At 43.9% G+C, this 15,342-nt stretch overlaps 1 protein-coding gene across 1 annotated transcript; it reads right to left on the reverse strand.

Annotated features, from left to right (window-relative positions):
- Positions 1 to 4,517: 4,517 nt before the first annotated feature.
- Positions 4,518 to 10,228, reverse strand: LOC134063790 (dual specificity protein phosphatase 13B-like). Its single transcript, XM_062519499.1, has 4 exons — positions 10,109 to 10,228; positions 8,502 to 8,630; positions 6,826 to 7,043; positions 4,518 to 5,279 (listed from the first exon to the last, which is right to left on the reverse strand). Exons 2-4 carry the CDS (start codon positions 8,627 to 8,629, stop codon positions 5,047 to 5,049), a joined length of 579 nt encoding a protein of 192 aa, XP_062375483.1. The 5' UTR covers position 8,630; positions 10,109 to 10,228; the 3' UTR covers positions 4,518 to 5,046.
- Positions 10,229 to 15,342: the final 5,114 nt, after the last annotated feature.

Raw genomic sequence — 15,342 nt, forward strand, 5'->3', positions numbered from 1 at the left:
ACGGATCCGTCAGCCAATCAGATCACGTGTATGCAAATACACATACGGCAGATTCAACCTCCGTGATCCGTTGACGGACGGAGACAGTGTGAATGCGGGGTAACATATGTGGTTGGATGCCGGCTCTGTTCTAGTCATTTTCACCTGTGAAACGAGCAGCGTAATCAATACATGCAGCCGGAGGCGTGGCCAGCCCAGAAACGGCTCAATTTGGGAGAGACCAATTCTAACCTTGTTTAAAAAGAGGTATGATATGTCCCCTTTAAGCTAACATCTAAACTGCTCACAAAAAGTAAGGAAACTTGACCTTGGCCCATTATATCTCCCTTTTAGTAATACCAACCAGTAAAGTGTTTCATATCATTTTTATCGTTGATTTGTCACCTTTACAATGAGGTACAGCTTGTAAGCATAGGGCAATCATGGAATGAGCAACACAAGCAAACGTGTAAGTAGTGCCAGCGAAAAATGTGCCAAAATGGCCTGTTATGCTGTTGGAATAAACCTTTGTTACTTCAAGCATTGACGATTGCACTCTCCCACAGAAATGAGGTAAACAAAACATGTTAGGCATACATTTGTTCATTTTATACTCAGTGTCAGGGTCCTCAGTAGCGTTTAGAGGATCCATATGCAGCCACAACAGCTTGGCACCTTCTTATCATGCTGGTCACCAACCTGGCTACATTCTGCTGTGGGATGGCATTCCATTCCTCGATAAGGATCTGTTGTAAGTCAGCCAACCTGGTTTTGTTGGTGACTCTGGCACGTACAGCATGCCCAAGCTGATCCCACAAGTGTTCACGGCAGGCCATTAGATCCTCTCCACTCCCAAATTCTGGAGGTACTCTCTGATGATCCCAGCTCTATGGGGGCGAGCGTTGTCATCCTGGAGGATGGCAATTGGTCCCATATTCTGGAGATATGGAACTGCCACTGGCTCCAGAATCTCATCCCGGTATCTAACTGCATGATGATTGCCTTCAATGATAACAAGGTCTGTCTTTCGAGTTAGGGAGATGTCACCCCACAGCAGAATGTAGCCAGGTTGGTGACCTGCATGAGAAGAAGGTGCCAAGCTGTTGTGGCTGCATATGGATCCTCTACACGCTACTGAGGACCCTGACACGGAGTATAAAAGGAACAAATGTATGCCTAACATGTTTTGTTTTCCTCATTTCTGTGGGAGAGTGTAATCGTCAATGCTTGAAGTAACAAAGGTGAATTCCAATAGCATAACAGGCCATTTTGGCACATTTTTCGTTGGCACTACTTACATGTTTGCTTGTGTTGCTCATCCCATGATTGCCCTATGCTTACAAGCTATACCTCATTGTAAAGGTGACAAATCAACGATAAAAATGATATGAAACACTTTACTGGTTGGTATTACTAAAGGGGAGATATAATGGGCCAAAGTCAAGTTTCCTTACTTTTTGTGAGCGGTTTATGTGAATTCGTGATTCAGCATTGAGACACACATGAACAATGTGATGGGACGGAGCTGTAGCCCACTGGTTAGAGTTTCAGTCCCAATACCCAGAGGTTGCTGGTTCGATCCCTGACCTGTTCATGGCTGAAATTCTTTTGAGCAAGGCATCAATAAAGTAGCCTATATTCTATTCTATTCTTTTCTATTCACACAACTACATGCACGCTGGCAAATTCGAACATTCTGAAACGCGCATATGCGATGAAACATGATTGAAAAGTCGTGAACGTAGGGTCCTGGAATTTAATCGAGTGAAAAGATTTTTTTTTTTGTAATCACTGCGGTCAAAAGACCGCAGCCCGGTAGTTCTAGGTATATCTAGGTCAAACCTACACGGCCCTTCTAGTAATACGCGTCAGCGGTCAAATGACCGGCGCTTGGCGCCTCTAGTGTTAACTCATTGGCTGCCAGCCATTTTCAGTGCAGAGCGCTCCATACTGCCAGACGTTTTACAGCATTTTGACCGTTTTTCCAAGATCCACCGAATGGTGAGCTTTATGACCATGTAATCACCAAAGGTACCAAATGAAAGATTAGACTCTCTTCTAACGGTTTGTTTCTATTGTTTTCCATTCTTTAGTAATCGTCAGTAGAACATGGGTTGGTTTTACTAGGGTTAGCTAACACCTGTTTTTGACCAAAAAATGGAGAAAACGATCTTTTTGTGAAAATCAACTTTTTAACGTTAGCGTTTCAGTAGTAGGTCAACCACGATTGCACTGTTATCTCGTCAGGGTTGCTAGGGACTCTGATGGTCGCTTTAGACTCTGAACAGGACGGTAGACTTAGCAAGCTAGCACTAGCAAAGTTGTTGTTAGTCTATATAGCAATATTCAATGTAAATGAATCATACTGTTTACATCCTTGATGTAAGAGGTAAGCATATTTATTTGCTGGAACACGTGCAAACCAGATCCACTGTTGTCGATCTTTAGTATGTTAGCTTGCATGTTGCATGTTGCATCTCTGCATGTTGGCTCTACAGGCAGATACTAATCATCCAAATGGCACTGCTGCCATCTAGCAGCTCGGCTCGCTAGTACAGTCTGTTTACAAGCCTGAAACTCTGCCAGATCGTTCCCAAGCCCACCCATGAGCCCTCCCCATTGAAAAACGCAATTGACGTCTATGGCAGTCAAGGTATGTGTCTAAATTGACGTTTAAAGATGTCAATGGTACGGTGGCCCTGAAGTGCAAAACACAACACAAATAAGACAACACAACACGAAAAGAGACAACACAACACAAAAAGAGACAACACAACACAAAAAGAGACAACACGGCCCCGAAGTGCACAGCACAATGGCAAATCACACAACACAACGCAAAAAGAGACAACACAACACAAAAAGAGAAAACACAGCCCCGAAGTGCACAACACAACGTCAAATCACACAACACAACACAAAAAGAGACAACACAACACAAATAAGACAACACAACACAATTAGAGAAACCTCGGCCCCGAAGTGCACAACACAACGGCAAATCACACAACACAACACAAAAAGAGACAACACGACAAAAAAAGACAACACAACGACATTAACCAAAACGGAAGAGGTAGGTACCCTCGGGCCACATGAATCGTCACTGATTGGACAAAAGAACTGCTCTTAAACTTAATGTGTGAAGTTATAATTTTTCTTTGATTATATGACAGTCAGTGTCATGCAAGTGTGGATATCAATAAAATCTCCAGAATGTTAGCTTTCATTTGACATCAATATTCTGCTTCTACTCAAAGGGGTTCTTGTGTAATAAGAGTGTTATTGACAGTATGCACCATTAAATCTTCAAATTATTTCAGCCTGCATGTCTCTTTAAATCTTTTAATGAATGTTACGGGGACTTTACTAGGGTTTATAAAGTAAAGTCACATATCACTGAAATCGTCTACCCCTTGGCTTCAACATTATCCGGTTTTCAATGACGAGGCATGTGGCTGACTAGTGCTGTCGTCATTCAAAGCTGGGGAGCCTGATTGACAGCTCTCTTACTCTCTCCAATCTCCTCCGGTTTCGAATATCTCGTCACAGAAAGACATGTGGGGTAGCTACCACGGTAACCAGGGGAATCTCACGAAAATTACCATATATGGTATATGACGGTATCTAGAACGGTGACAGAGTTACAAGCTGTTTTACTTCCTGATTTCAATTCGCAGTCAGATGATTTGTTTCAAACTTGTTGCTTTTGTATGAGTTGGATTATACACCAAACATATTATGAATAAAACACAACGTGGATATTCCATTACTATGGGTTCTTAAGGATGTGAAGACCCAGCATGCTATTTTCTGCGGGCTGTACGTATGTGTCCCAGTTCTTTTATCCAATCAGCCGTTGTGTTGTGCACTTCGGGGCCGAGGTTTCTCTAATTGTGTTGTGTTGTCTTATTTGTGTTGTGTTGTCTCCTTTTGTGTTGTGTTGTGTGATTTGCCGTTGTGTTGTGCACTTCGGGGCCGTGTTTTCTCTTTTTGTGTTGTGTTGTCTCTTTTTGTGTTGTGTTGTGTGATTTGCCGTTGTGTTGTGCACTTCGAGGCCGTTTTTTCTCTTCTTTGTGTTGTTGTCTCTTTTTGTGTTGTGTTGTGTTGTGCACTTTGGGGCCGTGATTTCTCTCTTTGTGTTGTGTTGTCTTATTTGTGTTGTGTTGTCTTATTTGTGTTGTGTTTTGCACTTCAATTCACAATGGCAGTGAATGAGTTAATCACAGTTTGGAGGGGAGAGCACTTCCGTCAGCTCCCCGAGACTCATCCTGCTACTGTTGCCATGGGAATGCCAGGAACACAATGTGTCAGTTTCCAACAGACCACAACAGACTACTTGTCCATTATGGAGGGAAGGTCAGCCAGTTGGATTGAGATAGAGGTCAGACTGTTCTGAGATTGAGAAGAAGTGTAGATGCTGCAGTGTTTGGTTACCTATAATGGAGCAATTTAGGCTAGCTGGGTAGCAGTAAAGGGAAACAATGGTGAACAATTTGTACAGATTTTGTAAAACAATAAGACAAATCTGAGGCACGTAAGAAGGAAACATATTTAATTGGGCCTCATAAATGGCGGTTTGTTTGTTTCTTTCAAAGCAGGTAAATCAAGTAGGTCACATGACCACCTGATTGATAGATCACATGTGTATAGAAATATGAAATTGAAAACTCTGTTCTGAATATTTGCTTCTATTATCTATTTTTATTGCACAAACCCAATCCTGAGTGTGAGCTACTTACAGTGCTGAGACTAGACTGTATTTTAAACAGCCCGATTTCACAATGTCTCCTGCTTTTGAATAGCACTATTGGGGTTAGAACCCATAGGATCTACCACACACACACACACACACACACACATACCCATCGAATCTACCCTTTCTGGGTATAAACCCTGTTTCTGGGTATAACCCCATAGGAACCCTGTTGGGGTTTAGGATCTACCCTTTCAGTTCCAGCGCAGGGGTGAGTCCTGTGTGTGTTGGGGTTTAGGATCTACCCTTTCAGTTCCAGCGCAGGGGTGAGTCCTGTGTGTGTTGGCGATGACCTCTGACCCCAGGGCAGGTTAGCGGAACTTTGGGCGCTGGATGGAATCCTGCTGGTGTTGCCGCTGGCGCTGTAGGCTGATGTCCAGGTGGCGGAGCTGGTTGAGGAAGCCGGCGTTGGGGCAGATGTCTCGATGCTGTCGGACTGTCCGAGCCGCCTCTCTCAGGGTCAGATCCTCACAGATCATCAGGAACGCCAACACCAGGGTGGCTGACCGACTCACCCCCATCAAGCAGTGCACAAACACTTTTCCTAACACACACACACACATATATAACACACACACACACACACACACACATATATATAACAAACACACACACCCCCATCAAGCAGTGCACAAACACTTTTCCTAACACACACACCCACATATATAACAAACACACACACACACGTATGTAACAAACACACACACCCCCATCAAGCAGTGCACAAACACTTTTCCTAACACACACACCCACATATATAACAAACACACCCCCATCAAGCAGTGCACAAACACTTTTCCTAACACACACACCCACACATATATAACAAACACACACACACATATGTAGTGCACAAACACTTTTCCTAACACACACACCCACACATATATAACAAACACACACACCCCCATCAAGCAGTGCACAAACACTTTTCCTAACACACACACCCACACATATATAACAAACACACACACACACGTATGTAATAAAATGAGATTAAACTACAGCATATTGCATATTGGAGCCTATTTCATTGTATTGCGTTGTATCATATCGCATAGTATCAAATAGCACTGAATCGTTCTGTATTAAAATGCATCGTCTGTGAATCATATGGTAGCTTTATGAATCGATACGAATCGAATCGTCTTACAGTTTTTTACGATTGTTTACACATTAAAATAAAAATGTCCACACAATTTGCTAAATTTTACTCCAAGGAGCAAAACACCTCCACAGATTAGCACAAAATTACACACAATGTCTGCTTCACCGTTTTTGCACAACATTACACACTTGTAAAACTTCCACATCTTAGACACCGATAAGGATTGTGAGGTTACTTCCTTGTCATTTCAAAGCCCCAGATTGCCAATGACCACACTAATGAACGAATTGGATAAGCACATCACCAGCGGGGTGTCCTACGAAGCTCGATTAGTGGCTTACCGAGGTATGTTGCGCTCAAAGCAAGGGTATGTGGTCATATGAAAGTGAATCTGTTTTAGCGTAGCTGTATCAACATGGTGTCTTACGCTGCCAACAAAACTTGGTCGGGAGCAGGTTATGTGCCAAGTTATGGAAGGAGAGGTGCAAACGCACACCAAAATCGAGGTGCAGGCAACTATGTATAAAACTTATGGAGAGAGAGAGATGCCGCACACTCTGAGTTATGAGTAAATCTTTAATAAAGCGGTAACGTTTCGGCCTATGGCCTTCTTCAGATCGCATGCAAATGTCACTACTATGGAGGTGCATACCATACAATATCTGATGACCATAGATTTTTTTGACACTAAAAATGACCACCCTAGATTACACTGCCACTCATAAATGCGGAAGTAATCGTTTTTCAATATAGGCAGTCTTGTGCATCTCTAGGTTTCACAATTGGCCAAAGTTACCCAAACCCCGAGAACGCGCACAGATCACAGATCTGTTATGTGTGTTTGTGTGTATCTGTGTGTGTGTATGTCTGTATCACTGTCTGTCTGTCTGTGTGTTTGTGTCTCTTTGTGTGTGATGTGTGTCTGTGTGTGTGTGATGTGTATCTGTGTGTGTGTGTGTGTGTGTGTGTGTGTGAGACTCACCTCCTCTGCCCAGTGCAGCTCTGATGAAGCGAGCGGTTGAGTAGAAGAACGGCGCCAAGCAGAAATCTATTGAGTCGTCCGCCTCCACTCCATAGTAGTCAATGTTCATATCCCTATAGAAACGGGGGCCAGTGTTGACGTGCGGGGGCCCGCTGGCTGCGTTGACGATGTGTGTGATGCCCATGTGGTACAGCAGCGGTTTGTCTCGAGCCGCCACCCTGACACACACACTCATACATTTACACAAAGTGCACAAACACGCACACACAGACACACAAGCACATACACACACGTACGGTACACACAGTGTACACACACACACACACACACTCAAACATACAGGCACATACACACACACAAACATACACACACATACACATACATGCACACACAGACAAACACACTCCATCTCGAGTTAGCCAATTAAGTGCCACCTTACTGAGGGGGGGTAATGTTGAGCACAGTGGTATATCATCACTGCGGAGAAATTGAGCGTGTTGTAGATGTGGATTAGCGATTACATTGGACATTTCCTGCTGGGATGATCAACCAAAGATAGTTAAGGGCGGAGCCAAGAAAATTAATGAGAAGCCTGAAACCTTAATCGCATTTCAGGTCCATTTTTAGCATTTTTTAACATTCCAGTCTGGAGAAAATTTACTTTATATCAGGTGTGCCCCAGCTGTTGGCTGGTTGCTACGTATGCTCTGCCTTGACAACACATTAGACGGCCAGCTGAACCAAATCCAGCTGCAACAGCTGCAGCTCTTCTGGGAAGGCTTTCCACAAGGTTTAGGAGTGTGTTCATGAGACTTTTTGACCATTCTTTCAGAAGCGCATTTGTGAGGTCATACACTGATGTCGGACGAGGAGACTGGCTCTTGTGCTGCGTTTGAGGGCAATGGGACGTGGGACTTATCCTACCTGAAGTGTACTACTTCCTACTTTAAAGTGTTCCGGGTAATTGAAGTGGAATGTAAACAAAAAGCATGGACGCACTGGGTAACATTGGTTGACACATAGCGGTCTTCTTACTAAAACATCTTCACCAACTGTTCTGGAGCCATAAAAGCGCTGTATATCGCTGTGTAGGGTAACTGGGTATAATTTTTAATTCTAACAAGTAATAACAACATGTCACGCCATAATATTTTCATTGAAAAAAACAAGTTGTGTTAAAATTGCAGTGCCTAAAACAACCCTACACGTAGAGAAATAACATTTATAGCCTATGCGTTGAAGTTTTATCTGAGTGACTCCATGGGCGTCGCCATTAATCTGATTTAATTTGGTGAGGTTGGGGTGGGTCGAGCTCCCCTGACTTCGCAGGTTGGAGGTCCCATCTGACAGGCATTCCAGTGCACTTTTCCTAGTTGGAGGTCCCATCTGACAGGCATTCCAGTGCACTTTTCCTAGTTGGAGGCATGATAAGTCCCACGTCCCATATGCTGTCGAACGCAACATCAGTCTCCACTGTCATAGGCTCTAATGGGCTCTAATAGTTAAGTTGTAACCGACAGCAATCTTTTTTATGTTTTGTTTTACCTTTTACTGAACAAGGCTGGGGGGACAAGTAAGGTGGCCGAGCTTTAACTAGTGGTGGCCATGCCCCCCCCAAGCCCCCCGGCCACCACATAGCTCCGCTCCTTCCCCTAGCCTAGCTGCTATGCACTCACTCATTGCCAATGTAGAGGTTGGGCCACACATGGTTGACGTGTCCTGTTGGGATGCGGTTGGCCAACAGGAAGTCCTGTAGCTCAGAGACAGACGGAGTCTCATACGCTCGTCCCCATTCCATAGCCATCCTGAACACACACACACACACACACACACACACACACACACACACACACACATTGAAACAAACTCAGGGTCATAGCCTCTATGACTCTCACACATACAAACACATATTGAAACATACTTCCCAGATAACAATTTCCTTTGGGCCGGATCCGCATGAAAGCCTTTAGATCTGCATGTAGTGGACCTACAGAATCTGACTGTTGGCCAGATGTGTGCCGGATAAAGGTTTCAGCTCTGCTAGCAATGCTGTTTTTTCACTGGTTTACAGAATTGTCCCAGGTACCATTTCAGCAACTCAATTGGAAGTCAGGGGAAGCGATTTGACCCAAACCTCCCTGCAGAAAAAAACAGCCTGACCAGCTGAAGGTGGTCTGCTGGTTTGTTTGACCATCCCCATGATGGTTGACCAGCTAGACCAGCAAAACCCTTGTGAAAACATCCCTGCTGAAAAAAACAGCCTGACCAGCTAAAGGTGGTTTGCTGGTTGACCAGCTTATTTGACCACCCTATGATGGTTAACCAGCTAGACCAGCAAAACTCTCGCGAAAACATACCTTCAGCTGGTTTACCCAGCTTATGACGGTAATTCAGCTGGTCATTTTAGTTGGTGTTGCTGGTCTAAATTGCTGTTTTTTACTGGCCATGCCAGCTTATGTTGGTCATTCTAGAAAACCATCTTGACCATCTTTGTCAAGCTTGACAGGCTGGTCACCAGCATGACCATCTTAAAGGAACACTTCACTGTTTTTTCATATTAAACTACGTTATTTGCCTAATTAAGACGAGTTGATAAATACCTCTCACGTTTCAATGCGTGCACTCACTGGCTCAGGCGCGCGGTGCAACTTTGATAGCACTTATCTAGCCCAATGCATTCATTAAGATCCAAACAGAGATGAAGTTAGAAGCGACCAAACACCTCCATGTTTTCCCTATTAAAATACAGTTACACGAGTAGTCACACGATCAAGTATGGTGAGACAAAATAAAACATGGTGCATTTCTAAGCAGGTAAGAGGGATAACTGCCAGTGATTGCACGCATTGAAACGTGAGAGGTATGTATCAACTCGTCTTAAATAAGCGAATAACGTAGTTTAATATGAAAAAACGGTGAAGTGTTCCTTTAAACCAGTTGTATCCCAAACGACAGGCTGGTCACACCAGCACGACCAGCTTCCTCAGATGCTCACGCCAGCCTAACCAGCTACACCAGCAAAGACCAGCAATAGCTGGAAGAAAACCAGCAAAAAACAGCTAAAACCAGCTACCAGCCTAAGCTGGTTTCTTGCTGTTTTTTCAGCAGGGATGAGAGAAACACTGCATTTAGAAAAGATAGACAGGCAGAGACGAGCATGGTGTGCCCCTAAGCCTGTGAACACTTACTCTGCAATGGCCACGCTGGGAGAACAGCTATATAATGAAGGAAGGAAAATAGAGGGGGAGAGAGACGAGGAGAGAAAGAGGAAGAGAACACCTACCCTGCACTGGACACTTCAGTATCTGCTGTTTTCTCACGTTCTTCAGCAAGTGGGTTGTTTGCTACAAGTGGACACACAAGTGTGCATGCACACACAAACTGTCATGCTTCTAAAGACTTGTTCCATTTTTAAACGCACTCACACACATGCTTCTAGAGACTTCTAGAGATAATTATAAACCTCCTCAGAGCAGTCATCAACGCTCAATTTAGTTCATATATACAAGTGCTGGTCATATCATTAAAATATCATCATCAGTTGATTTATGTCAGTAATTCCATTTAAAAAGTGAAACTTGTATACTACATTCATTTTACACACACACATACTGATATAGATTGAATGTTTTTTCTTTTCATTTTTTGATTCTAGGAACCAATGACAATCCCAAATTCAGTATCTCAGAAAATTAGAATATTATCCTAACCCTAGGAGATCAATGCAAAAAAAAATGTTGAAAAGTACGAACATGTAAAGTATGAGTGGGGCTCCTTTTGCCTGAATTACTGCAGCAATGCGGCGTGGCATGGAGTCCATCAGTCTGTGGTACTGCTCAGGTGTTATGAGAGCTCAGGTGGCATGGAGTCCATCAGTCTGTGGTACTGCTCAGGTGTTATGAGAGCCCAGGTTACATGGAGTCCATCAGTCTGTGGTACTGCTCAGGTGTTATGAGAGCCCAGGTTACATGGAGTCCATCAGTCTGTGGTACTGCACAGGTGTTATGAGAGCCCAGGTGGCATGGAGTCCATCAGTCTGTGGTACTGCTCAGGTTACATGGAGTCCATCAGTCTGTGGTACTGCTCAGGTGTTATGAGAGCCCAGGTTGCATGGAGTCCATCAGGTGTGGCACTGCTCAGGTGTTATGAGAGCCCAGGTTACATGGAGTCCATCAGGTGTGGCACTGCTCAGGTGTTATGAGAGCCCAGGTGGCATGGAGTCCATCAGTCTGTGGTACTGCTCAGGTGTTATGAGAGCCCAGGTGGCATGGCATGGCAGGTTGCTCTGATCGTGGCCCTCAGCTCTTCTGCATAGTTGGGTGTGGCGTATCACATCTTCCTCTTTACAATGTTGAATATCAGGCGAGTTTGCTGGTCAATTTAAAACAACCATGGTCCTTAAAGGGACACTTCACCGATTAGCATTAAGCTTTGTATCTTTAGAAAACCAGTCATGTTTTTCAATGGTCATGCATCATTCCCTCAGTTTGCCTTGAGATGGGAAAAATACGGATTTCAATGTTGGACTTCCTGCTTTCAATGATGTAAAAATCATAATTTTACATCATTGAAAGCAGGAAGTCCTATTCATGGGTTTCATTGAAATCCGTATTTCCCAACACCACACAGCACCCCAACACCAGCAGATGACACGGCACCCCAACACCAGCAGATGACATGGCACCCCAAGCCATCACAGTCTGTCAAAACTTTACACTGGCCACGACGTGGATTCTGTGCCTCTCCTCTCTTGACTTTCACCAGAGAACATAAATTTGGAACACTCAGCAGCAGTCCAGTTATTTTTTCTCTTTAGCCCAGACGAGACGCTTCTGACGCGGTCTCTTGTTCAAGAGTGGCTTGACAAGGAATGCAAGAGCTGAAACCTGCATGTGTCTGTGCGTGGTGGTGCAAGAGCTGAAACCTGCACATGTCTGTGCGTGGTGGTGCAAGAGCTGAGACCTGCACGTGTCTGTGCGTGGTGGTGCAAGAGCTGAAACCTGCACGTGTCTGTGCGTGGTGGTGCAAGAACTGAAACCTGCACGTGTCTGTGCGTGGTGGTTCTTAAAGCACTTACTCCAGCTGCAGGCCACATTTTTTCACAATCCTCTCCAGGGTGTGGTTATCCCTATTGCTTGTACACTTTTTCCTTCCCTTTACCTCTCTATTAATTTGGTTAGACACGGACGCACACACACACACACACACACACACACACACTAACAGCTCTGTGAACAACAGCCTGCCTCTTTAGCAATGACCTTTTGAGTTTTGCCCTCCTTGTTCAAGGTGACAACGGTCATCTTTTAGGGTGTATTCACACCAGGAAGGTCCGTTAGTTCACTTGCTTTGGTCCGGACCAATTTTTTTTCTTCTTTTTTTTTTTTTAGTGCGGTTCGCTTTCATACTGTGATTAATTGTAACCGGACCAGAATTTATAAACAAAAGCACATGTGCTAAGGTCGTTCAACCATTGGCTGGTAAACGTGTAGGTGGGGTGAAGAATAGGAAGCCAAAATCAAAGTTGGCCCACGTAAATACTATGGAGACTTTGCGTACTGTACTCGTTATTATCCTAGCAATATAGTTTATACAGTTTCAGCTTTGCATAAGTGCTTGAGCGTCAAGACCGTTTGATGCAACAGTTTAACAATAACGTAATTTTGCAACGACGAAGACGTGCAGCAAAACAGCTGAGAAAAGCTCTCATGTGTGTCCAACATGCTAACAGCAGGCCTACGGAAGACGGAACAGGTAGGAGATGCAAAATCAAATTATTGTTGCCAAATATTGACGCCTGTTGTCATGGAGCTATCCTACATTTCCCATAATGCGCAAAAACTACGGGAGCTCGTCAAATCCAAAAAAGGTAGATTTCTGCAACTGGGTCGGATCGAGGTCGGGCTGCTTTCACACCATAAACGAACCGCACCAGGGTTCGAAGGAACCGCTCCGAGACCACCTCCTCAGCTGGGTCTCGGTCCGCTTGTTTGGTCCGCACCAGAGTTCGAGTGATTGTATTCACACCAGTCAAAAAGGTCCGAACCAAGCAAGAAACGAACTTGAGTTCGTTTTAATCGAACTAAACAAGGCAGGTGTGAATACGCCTTTAGACAACTGTCAAGTCAGCAGTCTTCCCCATGATTGTGTAGCCTACAGAACAAGACTGAGAGACCATTTAACGACTTTTACAGGTGTTTTGAGTTGATTGGCTGATTAAAGTGTGGCACCAGGTGTCTTCAATATTGAAGCTTTTCACATTAATATCCTATTTTTCTGAGATACTGAATTTGGGGTTTTCAATAGTTGTCAGTTATAATCATCAAAATGAAAAGCAATAAACACTTGATATGTCTGTGTGGAATGAATGTACAGTAGGCATTACTTAGTGATGGCCGTTTCCCTCACGTGTTGCCTGATTCACGCTCTGCGTGAAATGCATTACAACTGTATTACAACTTACCGCCACGAGGTGGCAGTACAGTCCGCTGTAGCATTGCTGCGGTGTGATTGATACAGTAGCCCAGAGTTCTACCAAAGATCATTAAGGGCGGAGCAAGATACTTCATGAGAAGCCACTTCCTGGAACCCGAATCGCAAGAGGGGGGGGGTCAAAATCCCCCTTTATGCAGAGCAGAGGCAGCAACTGTTCCATTGAAGTCTATGGACATAGATCAAAATTTCATGTATATGCTAAGATCTTGGTAACCTGACTTTCGCCAGATCCTGTAGTTCGCTGTCTGCTTCACACAAGGATCTGGGACTTCTCGATAGGAGACGTATTTCTGAAGGCAGGTCCTTGTAAAACATCCTCGCATGTGATTTGATAAACCACTTGCCTGTTATCTTGAATGACGTGCTAGGCTTCTTCAAGCTCTTGCCAAACCCGGTCGGAAGAAGAGTAAAAACATCCTTGCCACCAATAAATGTCTTCAAAACTATTCTCTGTTAATCTTTTAAAGAATGGATACTCGATAGATTCGACAAAACAGTTGAAATAGCAGAATCAATGTCAGCACAAGACTCCTCGCTGCGTGCCGCCATTGTTATTTGAATCAAACACTCGCTTCGGCGCTCCTGATTGGTTGCTCATTTTTTGATCACTGGCACAGGGGTTTGGATTGCCCTCGCGTCCAGACCCTTGTGTGGAGCTCAGCGAAACGCCTCTGGTGGAGCATGGCGGAACTACAAGGGTCTGGTGAGAGTCAGGCTAAGATCTTGGTTCTCTACAGTTAGGAATGTGAATTTTGGGCACGGTTTCATGACCCTCAACCCCTTCTGACCACTTCAGGTACATTTTTAGCATTTTTGAGCATTCCAGTCTGGAGAAAATCGACTTTATATCAGGTGTGCCCCTCTTGTTTATTCTACTGATGTTGGCCGGTTGCTACGTATGTACGCTCTACCTTGACAACACATTAGCCAGCCAGCTGAACCAAATCCTGATTTGTGCTAATGACGATCAGATGGCGCTGGGGTAACTTAATGAGAGCAGTGGCATATTTCAATTATTCCATTGATGTTTTATTTAATTCCTTGAAAGTGTACATGCTTTGTGTGTGTTATTTTCCATATTAGAATTAATAAATGTAGAAGGCTTGAAAGAGCAGCAAGATTATTTTGGAACATCAAGCAACTGATAATTGCATTGATAATCGAGTGCTTGATTTTATACACCTGTGGAAAGGGACCCGATGAAACCCATGAATACGTCTGACACGCAATGACGCGCCTCTTTGGCTTAGTTCACACTGGCAGTCGAAATCCGATTTTTTGCTTATCTGGATTGTATCTAGCTTGAATTTTGGGTAGTCTGAACGGCACAAAACCGCATGAAATGCGATTTTTCCAATGCTGATTCGCACCACATACGGAGGTGGTTTCAATATCACTTACTATCGGATATGACTCAATCTGAACAGTCGAACCACTTGAATAGGATTTCAAAGTGCCCCTTTCATCATTTGCACTGCGACAAACAATTGCAACGTAATTCTGAGTGACGGAAGTGATTGATTGATTGATTCAGCGCGTGCGCCAGGGCTACCAACGAAACAAAATCATTTCATGGTGAAACATGGAAAACTGTAACGTTAAAGGGATATTCCGCCATTTTTGGAAATACGCTCATTTTCCACCTTCCCTCGAGCAAAACAATCGATATTTACCTTGTTCCCGTTCATCCAGCCATTCTGTGAGTCTGGCGATACAACTTTTAGCTTCAGCCTAGCATAGATCATTGAATCGGATTAGACCATTAGCTTCTCGCCTGCTAGCTTCATGTTTAAAAGTGACTAAGATTTCTGGTCATTTTCCCATTTAAAACGTGTCTCCTCTCAAGTTAGAAAGTGCAATAAGACCAACTGAAAATGAAACCTGGCATTTTTCTAGGCTGATTTGACATGGAACTACACTCTCATCTGGCGTAATAATCAAGGCAACTTGCAGCTACTGGCACTACTACTGCTTGTTGTCTATGGGGACTATTTAAGTTGAAAAATATAAAAAATAAATCCA

Source organism: Sardina pilchardus, chromosome 18 (genome assembly GCF_963854185.1).
Source record: "Sardina pilchardus chromosome 18, fSarPil1.1, whole genome shotgun sequence".
Classification (NCBI taxonomy): Eukaryota; Metazoa; Chordata; class Actinopteri; order Clupeiformes; family Clupeidae; genus Sardina; species Sardina pilchardus.